This window comes from Syngnathus acus, chromosome 9, assembly GCF_901709675.1.
Source record: "Syngnathus acus chromosome 9, fSynAcu1.2, whole genome shotgun sequence".
NCBI classification, from domain to species: Eukaryota; Metazoa; Chordata; class Actinopteri; order Syngnathiformes; family Syngnathidae; genus Syngnathus; species Syngnathus acus.
This window is the reverse complement of record NC_051094.1, coordinates 1,121,549-1,146,451: the sequence shown is the minus strand read 5'-3', so window position 1 is coordinate 1,146,451 and position 24,903 is coordinate 1,121,549. Positions and strand designations below refer to the sequence as shown.

Genomic DNA, 24,903 nt, shown 5'->3' with positions numbered 1-24,903 from the left:
ATTTTTATGCCAAGTGGTCGTGAATCATCGTGTTTTCGCTTCTGTCACTGGGCCCAACTTGATGTCATCTGCCATTTTTTATGTTACGTGTGATTTATTTTTGCAAGTACATGGTGTAAGATCCTTTCTCTAACTTCTCAGGACATTATTTCCCGGTTCTTTCAACTTGAAGTTCTATTTTTTTCTTCCTGCCAATTGGCTTTTCATCTTGCTCCCTTTAATTAAATCATCAAAGTTGGGAAATGAAGCATAAAGTGCCAAACAATGGTTGCTAATCTACCTTGCAATGGCGAAGATTGAGTGTACTTATAAAAGTTTAATTATGTATAAAAATGTAATTCTTGTTGATATGATATTTTTCACAACAGTAAAGAAAAAATAAGATGCACAATTAATAGCTGGGATTGGATGCCAGTTGTTTGGAAATAGTTTGTATGGATCGCAACTCTGTTGGATTATATGAAACATTCGTGCGGGTTTGTTGCGTAATTTTGTTTGAATGGCAGTTTGCTTCCTCCAACCTAAAATTAGTCGGAATGGCAGTTTTTCAAGCATTCCGAGCGGCAGAAAAATAAAGTGTCAGCACCACCTGGTGGTGCAGGCTTAATATTGCAGCAATGATTTTGAAAGAGGTCAGTCCAAAAAGTGTTGTTGTTTTTTTCTTACACAGCCGAAGAGGGAAGCTTTATTGCTCTTTATCCGGCATAATGTAGTAGTGGCTGCATCATTTGAAAATAGCACTAAGCAACTTCATCTTATTGTCAGTGGAAATCTACACCGGCACGAAGAATCTACTTATTTTATTTTATTTTTTCAATTAAGACTTTGGCCTATAATGCACATGATGGTAGTTGGAGAACTAAGTGATTTTTTTTTTTTAAATGGGAAAAAAATCCTTGCCAAGCATTACACTGGCGTTTGTTGCTGTTCGTGTTAGTTAGCCATGGCAAGTGCAGCATTATGTCACAATGAGCTGCTGGCATGTGATTTCCAAAGCACCCTGCTGAGACCGATTAAAGAGCATGTGTTGCTCTTTCGAGGCCACCGAGGATCAGTGGAAGGAGATTGATGGCACTTTAAAATGGATCACTGTTTAGTAATGGGCCGGCTTTCTCTCCCCCTCCTTGCCAGCCTCCCCTCTCTCTCTTCCTCTCCTCTCCTCTCCTCTCCCTCTCTCCTGCCTATTATTAGCCACAGAGGCCGATCGAGTGCGTTGAGGTGGAAGCATCCACATGACCGTCACGGCTGCAGCACCGGCGGCGGGCGTGATCGAGTGAGTGCTGGGCGTCCTCGCCACTCGGATTTCTGATTCTGCTCTTATTGTTTGTAGCGTGTTTTCGAAGATGAGGTTGAACACGGGTTGCCGCCAGGTGCAAAGCCGCATCCGATGGAGTCGTGCTTTGTGTCTCGTCCCTCCACCAAACCCATGCGACACTTCCTCGCGTTACGGTAAGCGGGAAGAAGGCGGAAGGAGGGAGGGTTTGCATGTGTTTATTTCTTGTAGCACGCAACGTTATTGTTTGGATTGTTTTGCTGTGGTACCAGATAAGCACGGCCAAGAGTGACGGTGGGGTTACGTAACGCGTAATGCAGCACAGCCTCATGACGAGAGAACATCATTGCTTGGAGATGGAAATGTGACAACCATCATATTTTGCATCATTACATGAACACGTCGTAGCGCGCAAGAATATGAAAATTATAGACGGGTTTGTTTATATTGAGTCATAGAGACCTAGGGCATGTTCACTGAGCTGTTTTATAATGGCACCTTCAGTGAAGTCGAGATTTCAATGAAGGCTGCTTTTTTATGAATGGCAGAAGATGCATTGATCCCTAAGGAATTAGCAATTCACTTGTAAATAGAGACTGTCCGTTTTTTCGATGGTGCTGAAATGGAGGAACACTGTTAACATTTGATTCAGACAAAAATAGATCCATTGACAATGACTAGCCCAAAGCGCCCTGCCCTCTCTCTCTTTCTTTCATCGGAAGAAGGACTGTCTGACTCCACTGTGCTCACAAACATAAATGACATTGGCTGTAGCTCAGCGACAATCTCCATTAGACAGTTCCAGCTTGAATACAAAGATGGGAGCGCCTGATAGAAGCCGTAGCACAAGAGGAGAGAGAGGCGACAGTTACCTTGGAAACCACTCCTGGCTCGACAGACACAAATAATAATCCGTTTCTACTGCATATTAGCCCCAGGTGGATGGAGCACATCTGCCTGGCATTTCTAAAGTTGGGGCTCAGGCCTTTGTTTGGATTTACAACTTTGACCAACTCTGCTTCTGAATACGATGATCATATTAGTTGTCGTGCGAGTGTGCTTTCTATTTTTGTCTGCTTGCCTCTTTAAATAAAAAATGGTCACATGACGTCAAGAACGGAGTACTTGTGAATGGGAAGTCACGAGACCATTCACCGCTCGCTCAGTGTGCAGAGTGTGAAAGAGGAGTCACGTTGTTGATACTAGCGCCATCGATTGGCCTTCAATTGAACATTCTGCTTGGGTCTTTCAGCTCGCATTTGACAGATTCTGAGATGGACTATGAGAGGCCTAACGTTGAAACCATCAAATGTGTGGTGGTCGGAGACAATGCCGTGGGGAAGACCCGCCTCATCTGTGCCAGGGCCTGCAATGCCACGCTCACACAATACCAGTTGTTGGCGACACACGTGCCCACGGTCTGGGCTATAGACCAGTACAGAGTATGCCAGGAGGTGAGGATGCTAACTCGTAGCATTATTTGGACTGTGTTGCTCACCCTTGATTAGAAAATGATTCACTGGCATCTTTTTTCAAGGTTTTGGAGCGCTCCAGAGATGTGGTTGATGATGTCAGTGTGTCCCTGCGTCTCTGGGATACTTTCGGGGACCACCACAAGGACAGACGTTTTGCGTATGGCAGGTGAGTGAAGAGAAATGAAATGTGCCCATGAGCAATCGATGCAAGTTGCTTGGTTTTGAATCATGCATTTGTTTTGATTCAGGTCCGATGTGGTGGTACTGTGCTTCTCCATTGCCAACCCGAACTCTTTGTATCACGTGAAGACCATGTGGTACCCCGAGATTAAGCACTTTTGTCCCCGGGCGCCCGTCATCCTGGTGGGCTGTCAGTTGGACCTACGCTACGCAGATCTGGAGGCAGTGAACAGGGCGCGGAGGCCTTTGGCAAGGTAGAAGGAAAATACTATTTAAGACTTGGGATAAGGATTATGGTGACTGATGGATATTTAAAGAACAAAATGACTGAGAAATAATTGATAGCCAGTCATGGATATTAAAGCAATATGAGCTCATGGCATCATCAAATTGGAAAAAAAATTAATATATATATATATATGAAAAAATAAATATATATATATATATAAAATATATGTATGTGTATAAATATATATATATATATCTAAAATATATATTTGTATTACATATATTTTCCCATTTGATTATACATATATATATATATAAAATTGAATGACATCATTTTCTTTTTCAGACCCATTAAATCAAATGAGATACTTCCCCCAGAGAGAGGCCGAGAGGTGGCCAAAGAGTTGGGAGTGCCGTATTACGAAACCAGCGTTGTCGCTCAATTTGGAGTCAAGGACGTCTTTGACAACGCTATCCGAGCTGCGCTTATCTCGCGCCGCCACCTGCAATTTTGGAAGTCTCATCTCCGAAATGTGCAGCGGCCGCTCCTCCAGGCGCCGTTCCTGCCGCCCAAACCCCCGCCGCCGATAATCACCGTGCCGCCGCCCCCGACGACCACAGAAGAGCACCCGGTGGGTCTTCTCGAGGACCCGCACTGCGCCGATGTCATCCTGGTGCTGCAGGAGCGCCAGAAGATCTTTGCGCACAAGATATACTTATCCACATCCTCCTCAAAGTTCTACGACCTCTTTATAATGGAAACGCAAAACGAGGAGAGCGAACGGCCCAGCCGCGGTCCGCTTTCGGGCCGAGAGCTGCTGATGCGCGCCGCCAGCTTCGACGTGTGCGAGAGCAACGACGAAGGCGACAGGGCCAACCTGAGAGCCTGCACCAGTGACGGAACTCTGAAGGACTCGGAAGGAGGCCGTCGAGGCCGCTTGCTTTCCTCGTGGAGCCGAGCGTTCGTCAGCATCCAGGAGGAGCTGGTGGACGACCCCATAACGTACAGCCCCAGGCCCATGACCGTCGTACACATGGACCAGTCCATGCAGCTCGGACCCTTTCGAGCCGTGCTCCGCTACCTGTACACGGGCCAGCTGGACGAGAACGAGAAGGAGCTCATGCACATTGCGCACATCGCCGAGCTGCTGGAGGTGTTTGATCTGCGCATGATGGTGGCAAATATACTCAACAACGAAGCTTTCATGAACCAAGAAATCACCAAAGCCTTCCATGTACGCCGAACAAACCGAGTCAAAGAGTGCTTGGCTAAAGGAACCTTCTCTGGTAGGTACAAATGGGTTTTATTATCTTGCCAAGCCAATTAACACAAAAACACTTTTCGAATCACATTATCGGCAAACTTAAAGGCCCTGTAAAGTAATGATAAATACATAATGTTGGTTGTCGTAATCTGGTTTTGCTCGAAATTTGAGGAGCTGATTAAAAAATAGAACCAAATTGCGCTTTGGCAAGATAAGACAAGTTGCCATTTTGCTGGTGTTACCCAATTTATGTTCCGTGATCGAAATAAAATGCCAAATTGGTGTGTCGACTTTGTCGCGCAGACGTCATCTTCAAGTTAGACGATGGAACCATCATGGCCCACAAGCCTCTGCTCATCTCAAGTTGTGACTGGATGGCGGCTATGTTTGGTGGACCTTTTGTGGAGAGTTGCACAAAAGAGGTAAAAAAAAAAAAAACACACCTGCAAATGAACATTACCGTAATTTTCGGACTATAAGTCGCGGTTTTTTTTCATAGTTTGGGTGGGGGGGCGACTTATACTCAGGAGCGATTTATATACATATATATGGGTTTTTTTCACCTTTTTGGGCATTTTATTGCTGGTGCGACTTATACTCCGGTGCGACTTATAGTCCGAAAATTACGGTAATTTGACGATGCTCATAATGTGTACTCGTTAAACACCACGACGTGAATGTCATTACTGTCAAATTGAGTAGCTGCGGCAAATTTCACCACTTAGCTGTGTGGTCTTTGTACAAAGTGTAATTGAATTAGAGGCTTGCGAATGTGTCGTAATGGAATTACTCGGGCTTCTGCGGTTCACTTTTCAGCTGGTAGAAAAACAAAGCATTCTATGTGTAGCAAAACACCAAACCTCTGAACGATTCTTACTCGAGGTGCTGTTTCCCAACACCACTCGAAGCTGCATGAGGGCCGTGCTGGAGTATCTTTACACGGGTCGCTTCTGTTCTCGCACTGACCTGGATGCGATGGAGCTTATCGTTCTTGCCAACCGTCTCTGCCTCCCCCACTTGGTTGCACTTACAGGTAAAACATTTCCGTACGGAATGTCGTGACTGCCACGTCTGAATTGACATTGGCTTGAGTGATTTACGGGATTTAACATTCCTCACAGAACTCTACACGGTAACGGTGCTGACGGAGGCAGCAATGATGGGGGCTGACATTGATGGAGAGGTTTTGGTGTATCTGGACATGGCCCAGGTAGGGTGATACTCCAATCTTCATAAACCAGAGCGTGAATTCTCTGTGATTGGTCTGTATATGTTTTGCATAGTTCCACGGTGCCCAGCAGTTGACCGGCTGGTGCCTTCACCACATCTGCACCAACTACAACAGCGTTTGCCGCAAGTTCCCCAGAGACATGAAGGCCAAGTCTGCAGGTAACTGCAGGAAGCTAAAACAACCTCTCATTTGCAGTTAACACTCATCTGGCAGGTGGAAGCTACTAGATTGTAAAAGTAGCTAACTTTTATTCTCATTCAATTGGGGTCGATTGGAATTGGAATGAATCCGATCGTGACGTAATTCTTCATTTCTCACGCAGATAACCAAGACTACTTTGAGAAGCACCGCTGGCCACCAGTGTGGTTCCTAAAAGAGGACGACCACTACCAAAGAGCTCGGAAGGAGCGTGATAAGGAGGACTACCTTTACCAGAGGCGCCAGTGTAAACGCAAGTGGCTTTTCTGGAACCTTCCTTCATCCCCCAACTCAAACTCTTCTTCTTCTGGTTCTTCTGCTGTCATCTGAGCAAGTGCAAAGGAACTGGGGTGATTGCATTCAAATATTCAAAGTTTTCAAGCTCTTAAAAAAAAAAATCTAGGTGCCCACAAAAACACCCAAAACAATTCTTGCAAATGACCCCAGAGTTCAAAAGAGAATATATATATATATACAAACTTTTCACCTGTATGATAATGATCTTTATCTAACCTGAAGTGATAACCAAGTGCTGCTTATTAGCTGCAACAACCAGCAAATCAACACACAACCCAAGTCTCAGAGATATAGCACTTTGTCCTTAAGTGTTTGTACAATCTACCACACAGTGAGAACAGTCTGTCCTCAACAACAAGACCGACCATGTTAACTGGAATCGTGTCGAAATGTGACACTATTGGCACCTGCGTTACTTTTCTTGAATGTTTTCATTCACTTTGCAGAGCTAAGAGTGTGTCTGGAAATGCTCGCTATTGATTATTATGTGTCGTGATCCTGTCTGTGGCCTCACAAGGGCTGTCGTTTACACGAATGCATTCATGGTCCTGAGACACAAGGGACCCCCAATTTTTCGTGTTTTCTTTCAAATGCAAGAAAAAAGATTAGATCAGATCCATCATCACAAGGGAAGGGGGTAATAATCAATTATCTGATGAAGGGATCATTAATAACTAGCTAGCGGTAGGCTAGCTCTAGGCTAGCTAGCTAGCTAGCTCTTTTTGGACTCCTCACCATACACGAGAACCTGCTTTTTTTTAACATGACGAGACATTAAGTATGACATCATCAAAAAATTGCTGCTCAAAATGTTCCAGTGGGATACAAACCCATTTCTGGAAAAACAAAGATGTATTGTTCATTTGTGGTCATTTCTCACACCTTGCACTACAGTGTTTCAAATGGTCATGTTGTGTCTTGTATGTGATTGTGGGTGGACAAGGGAGGATTGTAAATTGTACATTGGTTGTTAAACTGTGTAATGTGCAGTCACTTTATATTGTGCGCTGCAGGCATTGAGCAGGACGGCACACTATCATGGATTAATACGTTACGGAATATAGGCTTGACTAATCGTTTATGTGCAGCTACTTACTGTTGCGGAAAAATGACCCAATGACTCATTCTGCTGGCCTCCAGTTACATTACTAAGACATATTGTTGTATTACGGCAAAGTAGAGATGTTTAAATTAGACCTGCATTACAACATAGCACATGATAGAATCAATAAAACACGTTTTATTTTTATTATGAAATATTCAGAGTCCCAACAAGAGCTTAAGATGGGAAAGGGATACGAAACAAACTGGTGTCTAAACCGATTTCCTGCTTGTACTGTAATAATGCTACATTTTATGATTATGGTTATTCCAGGGATTTTATTAAAAAATGAAAATCCTTCTGATTGGAAAGGGTTCTCCACCCCCTTGTTGTACAATGATAAGCATGTAGCTCCTCTCTCAAAGCAACAAAAAGACATTGTGTTTCACATAAAAGAAAAGAAAAAAAAACACTCTACATTGTTAATGAATAGTTAGTTAGTCAGCAGAATAATAAGTATTGATATATTTTTTCCCTCCAGTGGTGTGTTTCATCTATGAACATGCATTTAACGCTTCTGCGTATTGCTTTTAGAACAATTTCTGCTGATGTTTGACATCAATGACACCTCACGCCTTAATGTACAGTGTCAGTGTATGGTATTGAATGTAAAGTAGTGTTCCTTTGTGCGTATCAATGTTCATATTTCAGAATGTGGATGTCAAGCAATCTGTGTGCAATATGAGTGCTTTAGTTTGAACTTTGCATATCTTGTTTCATGCTCACAACAGAGAGAAAATATTCTGGCCAAGATGAGGCTCAGTTTAAAAAAGAAAAAAAAATCATACATTTGCAGCATTAGTCATCTAATGAATGCAGGGATCTAAAATGAGTTTATTCCATTCAAGCTAGAATTATTCAATAAAAAAATAGTGAGACCACACAAAATTAGACTGGGATTTAAAATTGTAAATAAATGCAAGCGATACGCTATGGTGCATATCCAACAAAGGTTTTCTACTGTGCATATTTAAATTTCAGACTACAAATTTGCACTGCTTTGTAGCAAACGGTTCTATTCAAATGACTCAAATCATTAGCTATGTAGACAACGTCAGGTAAAGTTAAAAAAAAAGATAATACAATTTATTCTAGAGCCCTTTTTGTGTTTGGGTGCTAATATTGCCGCTGCAGAAAAGCACAAACCAAAGGGAGCTTAAGCAGCACCAGGAATATATAAATATGTATATGCTGCACAATCACTATTGCATAGTTTAAGAGGCCTTGTTTGGAAATTCAAAAAAAAAAAAAGAAACTTAAAAAAAAAGAACTTGAATGTTTTCTCAGTGTTCTAAGCCTAGGTGACGTTTTCCTGAAGTCATCGGGTGGCTTTGATTCTCAAAAAGATCTTTGTATTGTTTATTGAAATCTGGAATTCTGTAGCATGTGTTCTTGAAAATATGTAAATAAATTTACTACTTAAAAAAAAGGAACGTCCATTGCAGTTTGTGTGTATGAATCTGTCTTTTATTTATAGTCCACAAGACACTTGAAACTTGTTCATAAAAATCATATACAAAGCAGTCCTGTGTGGAGCGCCATTGCTGTGCTAAAAAATAAGAAGACGTAATTCTTGTTTCTTTATTTGATGTGTGGTTGTCATCAGCAACTTAGTGGGCGGGCGTGACTTCAGCTGACATTTGAAACCTGTTTGGCATCCGCTGACGAGGACATCAGCTGACAACTTCGACGCAATGGTATGAAGGAATATATGTTACAGATTCGTCGGGAAACTTCAATTCAAGTAACGCTTGCGATTATCGATAGATTCGAACTTCCGTGGATTTGCGGCCTACTGAAATATCTACTGCTGTTATTTTGTCTGTCTGGCCCTGGCCAGTCTCGTCTTGTTTACGTTTTTTGTTTCCGTATTTCATTAAGCTCCCAAACCAAAGTGTTATTCGTGACTTGATAAACATGCTGCTGCTAACATAGCACCCTCACTGACACAACCAAACCAAAGTATACGACAACAGTTTGGCCTCAATTCTGCTTTAACTACGCACTGCTGTTTTGCATTCTATCTATTTTGCAGCTAGCCGTTTTCCTCCTCTTATTTGGCTGCGTGTGGGGGTCTCACCTCAGGGAGGCCTCAGCAGTTATCCTGGGCGTCGAGAATGAGCATTTTTGTTTGTAAGTACGAGAAAATAGCACTGACATTTAAAAAAAAAAAAAAAAATTCGATCGGTCAATAAACAGCCATTACAGGAGGATGTAGATTGATTGTACTGTCAAATTGCATCTTTTTCCTTAATTCTCCTTCTACCTGTCGTGCCTGACTATAAGGTTCATGCATTCAAACTGTCAGACGATTTATTTAAGTAAGCATAATTAAGTCAGCTAAATTGTCACTGAATTCTTATTTATTTCTGCTTATTTAAGCGGTGGTCTCCAGGTGCTATACCCAGAGCTGACCGTTGATAGATGCATGGTTGTTCCAGACGATGACAAGAAACTTAGAGAGAAGCTCACCATTACGTGGCAAGCTCCAATTATTCGGTACCCTGCAGCGGTAGAGGTAAGAGTTTGTCTCGTGTCAAATCTATAGTGAGTAAGAATAAACAATCGTGCAGATTATCTTGTCATTTCTTCCAACTTCATCCAAAAAAGAGAACTTTAAAAGTTCAAGAGATATTGATTATTTTTAACAGGTAAGAGCGAAAGTATAACTGTCTAGAATGAAAAAAACATGTGAAGTGAACATGGCAATTTAATTATGCTAGTCAAAGTGTGCATTATCTTTTTCTTAACACCAGAGTGCACTAATGTATCATATTTGTTGTCCTAAAATGACTTTCTCTCGCAATCCAACACCAGTGGGTGGTGCTAGCACTTTATTGTTGCCACCGCAATGAACAACAGCGAAATGCACTGTACTGTGATTTATTTAACTTTGTCTTCTATGCATTCTTTTTTTTTTTGCCTCCAGTGAAGATAGTTAAAATGACTTGAATAATTGAACTAGCACACATTGTTGTTTTAAAGAATAGTGCACCACCGAGCTCCGAGTCCAAACATTATGATGGAGAATAATTCTTAAAATGCAGGACTGATGAAGGCGGAAGTACAAGCCGAAACATGTCAGGTAATGCGACGTAAAATATTTAGTTTGAGATAAAATAACCAGTGAAGTGATTAACAAGTAAAAACAAAATGAACTTAGTACAACAAATAAGGAATGAGTTAAAAATTCCTGTTTCATTGCTGGATGTAGTTCTCAATGGTAGTAACTCACACTTCCACCAAAAGTCAGCCGCAATAGGTTCCAGTCACATAACTGTGCCTCGGCAACTCTTTCTGGGTCCTTAAAAACGGGGAATTGTGAAGATGACGTGGAAGAAAAATATAATTGAAATCCAGTTGGATGTAAGATCTCCTCTGTGGATTCACCAGCTAAGCAGTCCACTTTGAACATGATCTATTGCCCAAACCCCGTTTGATCTATGGTCCTATAATACCGTCTGGACTGATTCACTGTTATAACCAGACAGCAAAACGCATTACACGTGAAAATAAATCAATACAAACTTTATTGGCTTTGAAAGGCTATTCCCTCCGTTTCCCCGACACTCCAACAAATTGGCGCAATTGAAGGACTGCGATTGTCGCTCGTATTGTTGCCGTGCCAGTCCACCACGCTTCCTGTCAACGCGCCACCGCTATTCTCTGCCACTCAGCCTCGCAAACCTGTGGCAGCGGGACAGAATAGCGGCCGCTTCGGCTCAAATCCACCCACTGGTCCTCCCACTCCATTGCCGCCAAGGGAGGCAGGCAGGCATGCCTGCTGAGTAATTGTAATGGAGTCCACTCGGCCTATAAACACACCTCTAAATATGGCCAAAGTCCAAAGCTTTCAAATTCATTCGGAGCTGACCGTAATTACCGTGAACAATAAGATTTGGATTTTCTGACGTAGACTGTCTTGTGAGGATCTCATGCGCGCCTAAACTCATTATAGCCAGAATCAAGGTTTCACGCTTTTTGGGGTTTTTTTTGGCGCTAAGCGAAACAAACTGTGAGCCTTCTCTTAAGTTCTTACTGGTTTCATGTTGTAGCTTTGGACTTTGTACCTTCCTAGCATATTTTAACAAAGCTTTTTGTGGTAAAAGGACTACTTTGTATCTTCTGTGACAGTTGCGGTGCTATGTTAGCTTACTCCGCTAGCTAGCTTAGCCCCGACCGGGGACCGATTGCATTTGGTGCTAACACAAACTCACGTCATCAATGAACATCCTCGAACTTTCTAGTCACGGCAACACCGGAGTTTTGGTCCGGCTCAAAGCCAAGTAGGCTTTCAAACGTCGTCTTTCTTTTGGTAGACACTTGGATGGATGGACCGAGGGTTTAAAGCATGACTGTGATTAGCGCTGCCTCAATATGATGATCTCTTGAGCTTCTAATAGTGCTTTTCCCTCTGTCTCTTTCTTTGCTGCTTTTCGCTCTCTGTGAATGATTTTTATGCTTTGCTGAAACACGCGGGGGCGTTGAGAGAGGATTTAAATGCAACGATCCCCCTCCTCTTATTTGTGTGTGTGTGTGTGTTTTGTTTTGGTGAATCTCAGCGTTCTTTTCTGCGAGCCTCTGATGACGACAGGGCAGCTTTAAGCCTGGCAGTGCCCACGGCAGCAGCCTGCCGTCTCCGTGCTGCCCACTCTCCCCCCGTGTTGGCACGCCGGAGACGCGAGGGTGGGGTTCCTCTCGCGCAGACCCTGTCATTCCCAGGAAAGCCTCCGCGTCCACCCATGCAGGATTCCTGACAGCCCCCCCAAAAAAAAAAACACGTGGATTGAAAGTTTAGAAGACTCCGGCTTTCATTCAGCGAGGCGAGCTAATATTTCCACAGTCATATGACGGCAAGGCTCAACAAGTGTATCAAGTACTGGAATATTTTCGACTGATCCATTTAATATTTTATTTATTTTGATTAAATCACAAACAACGTGGTGCAATTTATCAAGGAAAATCGGATTCCCCTGGACAATGCAGACTGTTGGCGCTTGTGTGTTCTGGCAACAGACACTCTCCACGCTTCACTTTTTAGCCACCAGTGCATACAGCAATAACGAGCCTTTTTGCTTCCAGGCAGGGTTCCATTTGCGGTTCTGTGATTATCATCTTTATTGAAAATATAATATCAGGAAGATGATGGTAACAAGTCAATGAAATATTTTTAATAGTCCATTAAACATACTAACTGGATGATTTATTTTTTTTTTCTTCAATTGGTGGTAATAACTGGCATTTTTGCAAACAAAGGAGGGACAAGTCTACGGGCGACACTCGTGGTAAAATGAAATCATTTTACTGGAATTTGCCGACAGAGTTGACAGGTCAATAGCAAAGACCTTGACAGCGGGCCTTTATTGGAAATGAAATGCGAACTCGCGCTTCCTGATTAATATTTAGCTGTCAAACAGGAAGTGTTACCTTTGGATTCGTATACATTTTTGGTAAGCTCAGTTCAAACTCATAATGTGCACTGACTGGAAGGATAAACATGCAAGATTAAATTTCTATTTTTAAGAAGTACAGAAACGTAACATTTACCAGGCAATCATTTGTCGACTGCTCCGTGAAGCCGTCACGGTACGACATTGCTTTCATTATGATGTGAGCCAAGATATCAAACTTCACTCCTGGTGAATTTGACTTCCTCGTCAATTCTTTTCCGTTGAAAAACATTTCAGTCCTCATCTCAACACTTTGCTGTTGATAGTTTGCGCATAATAACTGATTTTGAAAACTAAACGTAGACAAAACTTTTAGGAAGGATTACTGCGGTGCTTATGCTTAAAACTGGGTTAATTTATTTCTGCTCTCCTCTTGACAGCCTCTTTTTATTTTACAAGCACGTAATCCTGAAGTGGCGTGATCACATGAAGTTTACTTGAAGACACACATGCATGGCTTAGTGGCACTTTGCCCAAAAATGTTTTGTGGTCCGGCACAGGGTTTAGTTCCACTCGTGTCCCAATCCTCTGATTCACCTTCTCTAAGAACAGCTTGGGGGCTGCTCATTATGCTTAACGCTCCATAATGCCTTCCCCTTCATCTCTTCGGTGCTCTTATTGTCTTAACTCTGAGCCAGTGTACAGGAAAAACAGGTTAATACACGTTTGGCAGATAAAATAAGATGTTTAGGCTTTTTTTTTTTTTCTCCCCATGGGGAAAGTTTTCCACGGGAAAGTGATTCCCACAACTTGGGTTCTCCCGTTTTTAGTTCGTTTTTGTGTAATTGCCATGCTAGCATTTGACATTGCAAGTGATGCTAGCAATCAGGCCCATTGATGCTGTGATTAATCTAAGGACGGTCGATGGGCGGAAATGATATGCGGATTAATTGCTAATCCACTTACATCATTCATTCCAGCTCTGATTCTTCATTGTCTTGTAGAGCAGCACTCTCAAATCGGTGTAAACACAACCACCTAGCTTGATTTTAGCATAATACCTGATTTAATTCCCTTGAAAGACTCGATGAGAGAAATTCAATTTGATTTGGGAGACCTTTAAACTTTTAGCCTCCTGCTTCTCTGTTTGGTGTTTTACATGTTTGCAGCAGAAGATTAAGGCAAATGTTGACCTACACAAAGAGGACTATATAGCATTAGCATAAACAGGATAAGACAGCTGTCGAGCGGAACTGTGACCAGGATGTTTAACCGTGCTTTTGTTGTCCTCGAGGTTGGTGTTTATGAATTATTAAGCAAAAGGTGGGATGGGTTTAGATTCAAGAAGCTTAAAATTGCCAAAATCTCCAAATAAGCTTCCATTCTCGCTAGCCAATCGCGTTGAATTCCGGTGGGCTTGTTTGTTGATCACCTCGACCGACTCATGTTCAAAACACTCGAGATTTAGGTGGCTTTTCAAAACGTGTATCTCGACATTTATCCATCTTAATCTTCTTAACATATTAAAGTGATCTTTTTCTGGAGTGGCTGAAGCTGGAGACGCTCAGCACACCTTACGGCGCTAAGACCTTCGAGGCATTGTGGACATCTAAGAGGGAGGTGGGCACAAGTCAACATGCTTCCACGGAGCTGTGCCTGCTGTGAGGCCATTTCAGTTTGATAATAGATATAATTTTTTTTTCTTTTCTTTTTTTCAGTCATTAGTCCAACTGTTGCACGCAGTCAGTGTTCTCAGGTTGGGCTCTGCCAGCACTGCCCACACTGTGGTGTGGAGGTTTTGGAGCTGAAACCAAAGCTCACAGAGTAGGTGTTTGCAGGATGCAAAGCTTTTGCTTTCTTTCAGGGAATGTCAGGAGAGCTATCGATAACGAGCGATGACATATTTTATTTACTTGTGTGTTAATCGTGTGCTGTGTCTCGTCACCGTGGGATAGGGGGAACGGTATTTCGGTTTCTTTGTGTGTCCTAGCATGAAGGAATTGACAATAAAGCTGACTCTGACTCTGATATTGTCGCTGGATGACATTGCTGGAGATTAGGTTTTTTTTGGGGGGGGGGATACTCGAGATGATGCCGTTAACCTTTTCTTTCGCAGTGATGCAAATTTGCATATCCGCAGTGACGTTTGCAATAAGTTTTCCGTTATGTGCAATTTCAGTGAGCAAGCAGCTCAAAGGTCCCGGTCAAATTCAAATGCAGCTTGAGTCCTTATTTGCCCTCGGGGATGATGTGTCGCATCGGGTGAAGTGAAGTTTGCATGTGGAGACGTTCATTGTGGCTGAAGGTCTGACATGGTATTTAGCCTCATGTCTGTCTGTGTTAAAGTGCGCATGATGGCGCTCCATTAAATTGTGACAATAGTTCACGCCAAGTACAGTTATTAATTCGTCTGAATTTGTTTTGTGTTAACTTTTTTATGGCCAACATTAGTTTAGAATATAATAAGTAAAAAAAAAAAAAAAAGTTTGTTAGCACAGCCCATCAAATGTTACCAATTTCAACTTCTGTCTCTTTCCATATATGGAATGTTTTTGCACACGGACGAGCACTTGGAGCAAACCAGACGTGCTGGCTTCTTTTCATGTCGCAGCCAATAGAAGAAATTGATTGGAACTGGGTGGCTTAGGACTGGATTTTCCTCAACCGTCATATTTTTCTTTAACAACTACAGATTAATTTTGTTGTCCAAATCCTTTCGAGTGGTGCTGCAGTTTTTTTTTTTCTTTCTTAAGTGAAAAGTTGATATTGTTGTCGAGAGGTAGAAAGGACTTTTTTCATGTGTGCGGGAATGTAGATTTCTTCCCTGCGTGAAATCCTAATTGTGCCTCGGAGGCCTGCGAGGCTATCTGTGCTCAGCTCAGCTCAACAGGATTTGTGTGTGTGCGCAAGTGTGTGTGTTTGTGCGCCAGTGTGTGTGTGCGTGTGTCAGAATGTGTACATCTGCTTCAGTGTGCATATAACCCCTTTCATTGCACAAGATGCAGATTTTTTTTTTTTTAAATTGTATACCTTTGCCGATAGGCTGATCCTGCGCATCTGTACTTTGATTTTTGTTTTTTGTCAAAGGCATTGAAAGTATGGATTTTTTTTTTTTATCACTAAATATACACGAGATCCATATTTCACGACAAGCTTTTATGGTCGATCTTATCGATAACGTGAGTTCATAGTGGTAGGTTAAAAAAACAACAACATATTGGGTCACAACGATCTCCGTTTGGGTTATTTCTTGAATTATTGCTGTACATTTATGCAAATCCAGGATAAAATCCCGTCTGCCTGCAGCAACATATCTTGTCGGATGCGAGAAAGGCAGGTTGTGCTTGACAGTCAAAAAGGAATTGCGACGACATATATGCCAAGATTATTGCTGTAGTCATTAATTGTTGCTTGAAAGGGGATTAGGATTACCACCACTACTATAGAACACTCCCAACACCTGTCCCTCCTTAGATCTAACCACATTACATTTATTTTTTTTCTTATTTCGGTATCAGTTCAAGTTGGCAAAATAAGAGGCTGATTTATTCAAATGAATCATCGTCGCTGGAAATGATTCAATATGTGCCGCATTCAAATGGGTGATATATTATTCCCTTGGGGAGAGGCAAAGATGGAGGTTTTATTTGTGCCGTCTTTATCAGCGTGTCAAGCGGAAAGGCTGAGCTTGTTCTCCGTGAATGGACGAGCCCTTGAACCATAAACCTGTACCTCCTCTGATAACACTTTCTGCATTGTGATTATAAATGCCATTCTCCGTAATGTCCTCTGTGACAGCACTAAATGGAACAACACGCACAAAATGATTTGTCAGATGTTTTTGATTTTTTTAAAATATATATTTGGGGGCGATTCTAACACTAAAGCTTGTCAGTCCGGCATGCACTATGCATTTAAAAAGACATATTGGGGGACTTCAAAGAATATTTTTTAGATCTATTATTTCGTTTTCTTTTTACACCCGAGGGTTTTCTATTTGTGTTATCCACAAGCTTTAAAAAAAAAAATTGTCAGTGTATGAATGGGCAACTTGCAGGATGCCATGATTTATTATTCTGTTGGTGTATAAATGGCAACAGGTGATGAGTTTGATCTCCAACTTTTTTTTTTTTTTTTTAAATGTGAATTTGTTCAATCAACGGTCCCACTGCCGTCTGTTTGCAGCGTCCGCTAAGAGTGTTCCCTGAATTACTCAGAGCCCAAGTGATGACATGGCCCTGATTGTCAGACGGGTGGGCTGGTGACACTGGAACACAGACGGTGCTTGTCTGTTTGAAAGATTCTCTTTCAAGCTTCCAAGCAGTCCGAACGTCTCCCCAACACCCAGCTTCGCCCACTGAAACGAGACTCTTCCATACTGGAAACTCCGGCCCTGTCAACTGGCAGTCTGGACTCTGTTCAGCTGACACAAGATGCCCCCCCCCCCCCTTCCCGTCCTAATAATCACTCGAGTTTGCCACCCCATGTAGATGCCTTTTGGTCGGCATCCATGGATGGCGTCAATAGCATCTTCCTACACAACAGTGACTGCGCGGAGGGCACTAGCAAATGTGGGAATAATTTACACTTTCTCACTGTACTACCATCAGCAACCATAATTAATCATGATAGAAAAAATGTGGAAGCCATCTTGGCTGGTGAAACACACAGTGCCTGTGAACAGCCCCTGACGCCTTGAACCACTCCGAGGGCCAAACACAAATGGGTGTCAAGAGGACGCAGAACTCAACTCGCAGCAAAATTTCGACTGCGCCATGATAAATAATAATCAAATCTTATGTGTAACTGTCAGAATTTCACTTCATTCATTTTTTGTACATTTGTAAATATCAGCAGTGGGGAAAGAACACAATAAAGAAAACTAATTGTATTATTAAAACGTGTTGCGCGTAAAAACTTTAACTTGACTACATGTATTAAAAACAAACAGTTCTTAAATGTTAAACAAAAAGTGCTGACCCTAAAAGTTAAATACAACTGAACTGTACTAATGCAATGATTCTTTCACACACCACTAGAGGGAGCCCATGTACCACTTGTCATTCAGGTTGCAGGTGAGTTGGATCTCATTCCAGCTGACTTTGGGCAAATATAGCTAAGCGAAAAGTCTTAAATTAATCTAACAGGCGCATTTTGGGGAATTTGTTAGGAAACTGAAACACAGAAAAACTCCACAGAGAAAATGCCATACATGGCCCACAGGCCGTAAGTTTTATCACATTAATAAGTTTGTATGACGACTTTCTTTCTGAAGTCATTGTGGCTTTTGAAAAAAGAAAAAAAATAAATAGTTGTTGATGGAACAGCACACTTTGACTTCATAACATGCTGCTTGCTTGACAGCGTAATTATGGACATGAGTCCAAAACACTATAATTTTCCCTGTTTGAATGTACTGCGTCCTGATCAGCATAACTACCAATATGTGTCAAAAAATATGTCGGCCTCATTTAGCATGGCGGGATATGAAATTCACATTCCTGTGCGTTGCCACTTGAGTACCTGTTAGTGGCGTTTACCGTGCTGGAGCGTGTGCAAGGCATTTGCAGGGATTCGCTTTCGCGGCAGTGAGTAGGTGTGTAAAGCATCCACCGGAAAGTGGCGGAAGCCACAGCTAGCAAGATGGCATCCAGGGTGACTAATAAGCTTAACATGAGCACGGCTGTGGTGAAAGAAGTCGTCAGTGTTGAGAGAAATGCAGAAATTGTTCCCGAGGCCTTATACTAATTCCCCTCCCTCCCTCCCTCCCTCCCTCCCTAAAAAAGCTTCAATCACACTGTGAAGCATCTTAATGTTAGCTATGCCAGCGCTACTCAGAATGCACAAACAGACGGAATTTATCCAAGTAGTCCGATACTCAACTTTAGATCCACAGTGATATAATTGATTTCTTTTTTTTACGAGAATGTCGATGCGTCACGCGTTGTGAGTATGAGTGATTGAATGATTCGTGATTCCTCTTGAACCGCTGCCTCCTCCGAATTCACCGCTACGCTCGGCTAATATAGCGCGAGGGAGTCTATTAGCTCTGTTGTTTTGGGCCCCACGTTATAGCTTTTATGTCAACATGTGACTTTCCCTTGACCATGTGGCTCTTCCAAAGTGTGGATTTATAAGCCACTTCACACTCCGCTCCTGTGTAGGAGGCAGGCTGAGTTTAAAAATAGGCAGGTTTGTAGGTAGCGAGCAAGCCGTGCCGCACGAGGCACTTAAGGAACATGCTGATGTTTGTTCTCTTTGCGTACGAGTTGTGTCAATACTCGGGTTTAAGAGGATTGAATCCCATATTGACAATCATTTAGTAAAAGGGATGATCAATTAGCATGATCTTTTGGGGCAGAGAAATGCCATCGCTTCAATTTCAAGCCAAGTACAAAAGCGTTCTTAATGAAAACGAGGAGCGTCTCACCCGTAAGGTGACTGAGTGACCTCTTCCATTTCCGTTTCATCTTTTGCCTCTCAGGCCACATTTTTGATCGGGATTCAATTACCGCTGCCTGTTTGACCCGTTTGACCAGAACCACCAGGATTAACTCCATCTTGTGACCTCTGCTCTCGCTACCGTCTCCAAAATCAGACGCCAGATCGAGAGCGGCGCCTTGAGATGCTAACGTACGAGTTTTCCAGATACATCATATGAAATACCGTATTACCTACCATCTGGTGTTTTCATGTCAAATTTTTTTCTGTATGAAGAGATCGATCTTTCCGCCTCGCTCTAAGCTGCATCAGATGCTTGTTAAGCCTCGGCTGTCTCTTAATCACAACACAGATACCTGTTAATTACCAAACAAGTTCAAATGTTTTTGAGTCTTAAACTGGGATTTCGTTGCCGAGCTCCGGGTCGAGCGGTGTGCGTACGGTTAACCATTAAATGAAACGCCGCTGGTTCCGATGTCGACGAGGAGGGAGGATGAAGCAACGGGTGTATTAATAGGCAGCTACACGGACGACACTGTTTGCTGTAGGGTCGGGGATAAAGCGTGAACTTGTAAACTCGCAGAGGGGCTTCCTCCATCCCTCTCCTCGTCTCGCTGCCTCGCTATTGCTCTTCGCGGTGTCATCAGTCGGCAGAACCGGGCTCGATAGCAGAGGCCGTTCTATGAGGGTAGCGATTAGACAACTCTCTGATTCTCATCCCCAGCAGAGTTCACTCAAAGGTAAGCGAGGGGTTTACATCCGGAGATGCTTTGTTCTTTTTTTGTAGTTATCAGTGGCGTCGGGTCATTACGGTGTAGCAATAAAGGCTGCAAGACCAAGAACATATTGATCATCGAGTATAATACGGTGCAACCTTCAGTCAAAAGCCACAAAAGAAATTCTAGAGAGTTCAAACCGCCATGTGTGAAGAGGAGACATACGTCGTGGTCAGAACGGATTAACGGCATTGACATTGGTTTCAATGGGGAGAGATGATTTGAGATGAGTGTTTGTTATACATTAGTTGTTCTCTATATGCTATACTTGTGTGATGAAAGGTGAAAAAAAATGGGACGATGGAAACATTTTGAATCATTTTAATTATAATTTGCATTTAAATGTGAAATACGTTTCAATTGGAAGAAGTTGAAAGTGAAACATTGGTTCCACTTTAATAAAGGTTCCACTGTATTTCTGAGTCAGTTTCACACCTTCGAGCTCTCAAAAGTGCCTCATAGGGATATTTTTAAGTGATTTAGAGGAGAGAATTTAAGCTTGGTAATGGTGCATCCCGCAGGTGATTAATATGCTTTATTTGCTCATACGCACAAATCCTCATTTTTTTCACCATGCGAGCTTCTATATGCGGAAGCATATCCTTCACGTTCTTAGGCAAACCTTGGCTCTTACGGGATATGTTTTGGCTGAAATTTTCATTTTATTTATTTTTTCCAGCCAGCTGGTAACTTTAGGTGGTGGTCCCCCAAGTTGCATCATTGTGTTCCCAGGTCAGTTGTCGCCAATTATGCTTGACAAGGGCGATACACACCCTGGACTGGTTGGCAGCCAGTTGGAGGATATAAACAAACTAACATTCACATTATGGGCAATTTAGTTCTCAGTTTACCTCATACGCATACTTTTGGAATGCCAGAAATAGAATACGTGTGCCTTTACAATGTTGATTTGTCATTAGTAACAATAGTGACAGCAAATGGAGTTCCATGATGTATTTGTATTTCTTTTTTTAAGTCTGCCCTTGCTCGTACAGTACCCACCTCTCTCGCTCAAACATATTTGGAGACAACGTTGAGTTGGTTTGAGCCCTGTTATATTATTTCAGATGGCAAAGCATGCATCTGTTTTTCCCTGGAGTCTTTCACACATATCAGTGCGCAATTAATGTGGATTTTGACAGATGGAGAGGAAAAAAAAAATGTCCTCGTGTAAGAGAGAGAAGGGTACATGCCACAATGTGTGAAGAGCAAGCACGGAGGGATCCTCTCTTATATTTTCGCCGCCCGTGCCAGATGGACCGGGCGAAATTCTAACAGGTAGAAATTCAACAGCCTAACGTGCCCAGAAAGCATCAGGAATTAGTTGTCAAAACAATTCCAAGTGTTCTAAATTTAGCTTTAAGAAACACCTTGTCTCCATCCATGATGAATGTTCATCAACTATGCTATACATGGCCATTTCTTTGAATGATAATTGTGACCGGGAGTCATGTTTAATTCAAAGTGTGTGTTATGAACACATCAGACTTCAAAAAAAAAAAAAAAGTCCATTATCACTTTGCCTGGTAGCAAACGCGTACAAATGAGGATTACGGAACTGGTGAGAAGGCAACAGGTCATGGTTGGTAAGCCGCCCGGGGGGGTCACTCATATGGAGTCACTTTTGACAGGCTGTGGAGGAGGCTCCATTGTTGCCCGTCTGTCTGCATGTTACCTGCAGGCGCTATCGTTGAGACTACGGTATTATCCTATTATTAGGCTTAGTTGTTTACGCTTATTACCGCTTGTCAGGTAGGCAGCGAATCCGTCTCAAAATGAGCATCTCGGGGAAAAAAATGCTTGACTGCTATTTGAGCATAGGCGACTACATTGGATTTGGATTAATTCTGAGAATGGCTCCGTAGAACACAACAAACGGGGAATTTAACTTCTTGTTGACACAAACAGATCTTTTTTTTTTCAGAGCATCATTGAGAGAAGCAGCCACGATTAATATATCGGTTTCCTAGAGGAAGTGAACATTTATAATAAAAAAAAAAAAAACGATCATATGGTCTGGCAGCTTTTGGGCGTAGGACCAGAGATGACAAATGTGCTCTTGCAATAATTCAATCTGTTCGCATAAGTCTGTAACTTTTAGGGACAGACAGAATGAAAATGTTCCGGCAATTAGGCCGCCAAATCAGCTTCCAATAAGTGTGATCAAGTGTCAGTTGAGATGCTGCTTTTCTCACTTTATCCAATGACAGATTGAGGGGTATTAAGATAGTTGGTAAGTGGCAGGAAGTTAACTGTGATCATTCGAACGACAAGGATTTGGCTTTATCAGATTTGGAATTGGCGGAATAGTTTGGTTGCCAAGCTGAGCGATGCCAAGTTTGGGAAGACGGCCCAACCTCTAAAGCGGAATGCCTCAAAAGTGGAACAATTTGGAGTGTCACCCTGAAAAACATATCTTCTGCGGCTTTTTTTTTTGTTTTTGGTCAAGGGTGTCGGTGTTGACAAAGAAAAAAAGTGTAACTATGGATGGGCAAGTACCAATACTCATTTCTACGTATCGGATACTTACGACGGCAGCCGATACCAGTCACCGAAACTAAGGCGCCAACTTGTGGGAGTAACCAAAACTGATGTGACAAGTGTCAACTCAGCCTAAGAGTGAATCGGGAAATCACATTGGTATTATTCTCTCATCATTCAGTAGCACAGATGCTGATATTGCAATAAAAGAACGTATTCATTTCAAATGGAAGTAACTGTTAATCTGAAATATATTACTTTTTGGAAGTAACTTGTCCAACGCATGATGATGATGAAATTGCGCTTTTGTTGTTCGCAGGGTGAGAAGTACCTTCTGATGATGGTTGATCCTGACGCTCCAAGTCACGCTTCACCAACTATGGCTCACTGGAGGCACTGGTTGGTCACAGATGTTGAGGTAATTTTTTTTTTTTTTTTGAGTTCTCACACTTTGATCACGTGATCGGACATTTATTTATTTATTTTTTTATTGTGTGTTTTGATCATTTTCCCCCCCCGACTCGCATTTGAATGCGCGCCGGGGCCGAAAAATGACGAATGGTCCCGAGGCTCAACTTGATGAAAAGAGGATGCCAAGTTGCGAACAAATTTTGGTTTGGTGTATCCGCGGCAATAAACGCCTGTGACAAAAGTGTGGGAGTAAGTCTTTCGAAATGGCTGTGAAGTTTGCAAGGGCCTGTCAGCAACAATTTCCCTTTCGCTGCACACGGCCCGAGACGTGTCAACGCAGGCGTGCGAGACTGCGATTGAGGAAAGCGGCATGCGAGGCGCACACTCGTTCTCCCGTAGAGCTCCTCCACCAGCCCCCCCTCCCCTCCAGTGGAGAGATTTTGGCACAGTGTCCTCCCTTCATCTGTTCCCCCAGGCAGAACTGCTCCCCCGATGATCCACACTTCTCCATATTTTACACCCCCAAAAATGGGCACGGCTCCGATCCCCTTTTTCCCCTCTTCCTATTTCGCTCCTTTTTTATACATTTGTTTTTGTGTCTTCACATTGCAAATGCGTGTTGAGTTGCTGATTCCGTCCAATATTTGTCGACTTTTTTTTTTTCTTTCTTAAATCCTAAGCGAACCGGGAGACGATCAACTCCATAGATTAAGACGAGTGGTCTGAAAAGCAAGACGCACAAAGGCGCTTGGGCTGCTCTCATTCCACTTCACTCCACGCTCAAAAAATCCAAATGTAATGCATGGGGGATATGTTATTTGTTGCCATTCGGCTTCAATAGCGCGCTTATGATTTATAGAGCTGCGCTTGTGCTTGATTTGAAGCCTGCAAATAATAACCTTGGCTCATTGATGGACAAAAAATATGCATGTTTTACTCAAATGAAAATAAGCGTCACCTTGGCTATTAGCACGTGCAACTAAAGAAAGTGCCCAGACAGACGAGAGCAACGTGGTCTTTCTAACAATTGACTTCCACGTCACTTGTGTGGGTGTTGACCCGCGCTGCCCATGCGGGGCTCGGCCACTTTGACGGCGCGCTTTTCCTCATGGTGACTGCTGTTTGGTCAGGAAGGTTAATGAGCCTTTTGAGTGATGCTAACCACTAGTGGGAGGTGTTTAATTGACCAGTGTCACTCTGTGACATCACACAACATCAGGTTTGGCATGTAACCCCCCCCCCCCTCCCCCAAAGTGTGCATGGGATTCTATTTCACACTGATGGCTCTCTTAATAAATAAGTCAAGCGAAAAGAGATAGATGCAGCATTATGTCAAGATCACGTTGTATGAAAAAAAAAATATATATATTATCCACTGGTAATAAAAATGAGCATTTAGCTAATTCAGGTGTCTTTACTTTTTTTTTTTTTTTTTTAAATAAATTATATTACCACTGGTAATGAAAATGAGCATTTAGCTAATTCAGGTTTCTTTACTTTTTAATTTTTTTTTTTAAATCACAAAATTGAATTGCCTTTGTTACCTGCATTCTACAGTAGATGCATTCATCAGTCCAAGGTCACATCAGCTTGCAGTACTTTGTAGATGTTGCCATAATTAATCGCTATTCCTTATCCATAGCTCCAGTTATGAAGGGTAAAGATTTTCTTAATTCAGCCCGGTATGAATTGAGGTCAGGCTTGCCTGAACAACAGGCCCTCATTAGAGGCAAAAGGAGCAGAACAAGGACAATGGGTTTACCTGGCTCTGACTTCATGCTCACCTTGAAAGTTCAAATAAAAGGAACAGCACCATTTTTACAAAACATAAAGAATATACGCTGGTACGTCGAAGCCAATCCGGATGCGCATTAACTTGGATATTAAAAAGCTTTCTCAATAAATGGAGCGATGGATGTTGTCAAAGCCATTTCAAATGCAGAGTACACATTTTCCCCATCAATTTATGGTTAATTACCAAAATAAGCATCAACAGATTGTCTTGCTCTCTTAAGCGAGAAATCCAGATTGTCGAAACCTCCCCCCCTCCCTCCCTCCCTCCCTCCCTCCCCCTCACTGGCCTTCCAGACTCTAAATCAATGCAGATGTTCCAGCATGTCTCACAGCGATAATTACTCTAACAAGTAAATCATTA

At 42.4% G+C, this 24,903-nt stretch overlaps 2 protein-coding genes across 3 annotated transcripts in view; both read left to right on the top strand.

The window, feature by feature from the left end:
• Window positions 1-1,387: 1,387 nt before the first annotated feature.
• LOC119127478 (rho-related BTB domain-containing protein 2-like) lies at window positions 1,388-8,668 on the top strand. Its single transcript, XM_037259417.1, has 10 exons — window positions 1,388-1,449; window positions 2,526-2,727; window positions 2,811-2,914; window positions 2,997-3,182; window positions 3,503-4,443; window positions 4,725-4,843; window positions 5,304-5,454; window positions 5,543-5,631; window positions 5,705-5,810; window positions 5,975-8,668. The coding sequence occupies exons 1-10, from the start codon at window positions 1,388-1,390 to the stop codon at window positions 6,178-6,180; spliced, it is 2,166 nt and encodes a 721-aa protein (XP_037115312.1). The 3' UTR covers window positions 6,181-8,668.
• A 195-nt stretch (window positions 8,669-8,863) lies between these two features.
• The window catches only part of egr3 (early growth response 3), a 39,643-nt gene continuing 23,603 nt past the window's right edge, over window positions 8,864-24,903 (top strand). For both annotated transcript variants that reach the window (XM_037258583.1, XM_037258581.1), the window contains exons 1-4: window positions 8,864-8,946; window positions 9,285-9,382; window positions 9,632-9,767; window positions 22,657-22,755. The gene's annotated coding sequence lies outside the window, so the exon portion shown is untranslated. The remainder of the gene's footprint in view (window positions 8,947-9,284; window positions 9,383-9,631; window positions 9,768-22,656; window positions 22,756-24,903) is intronic.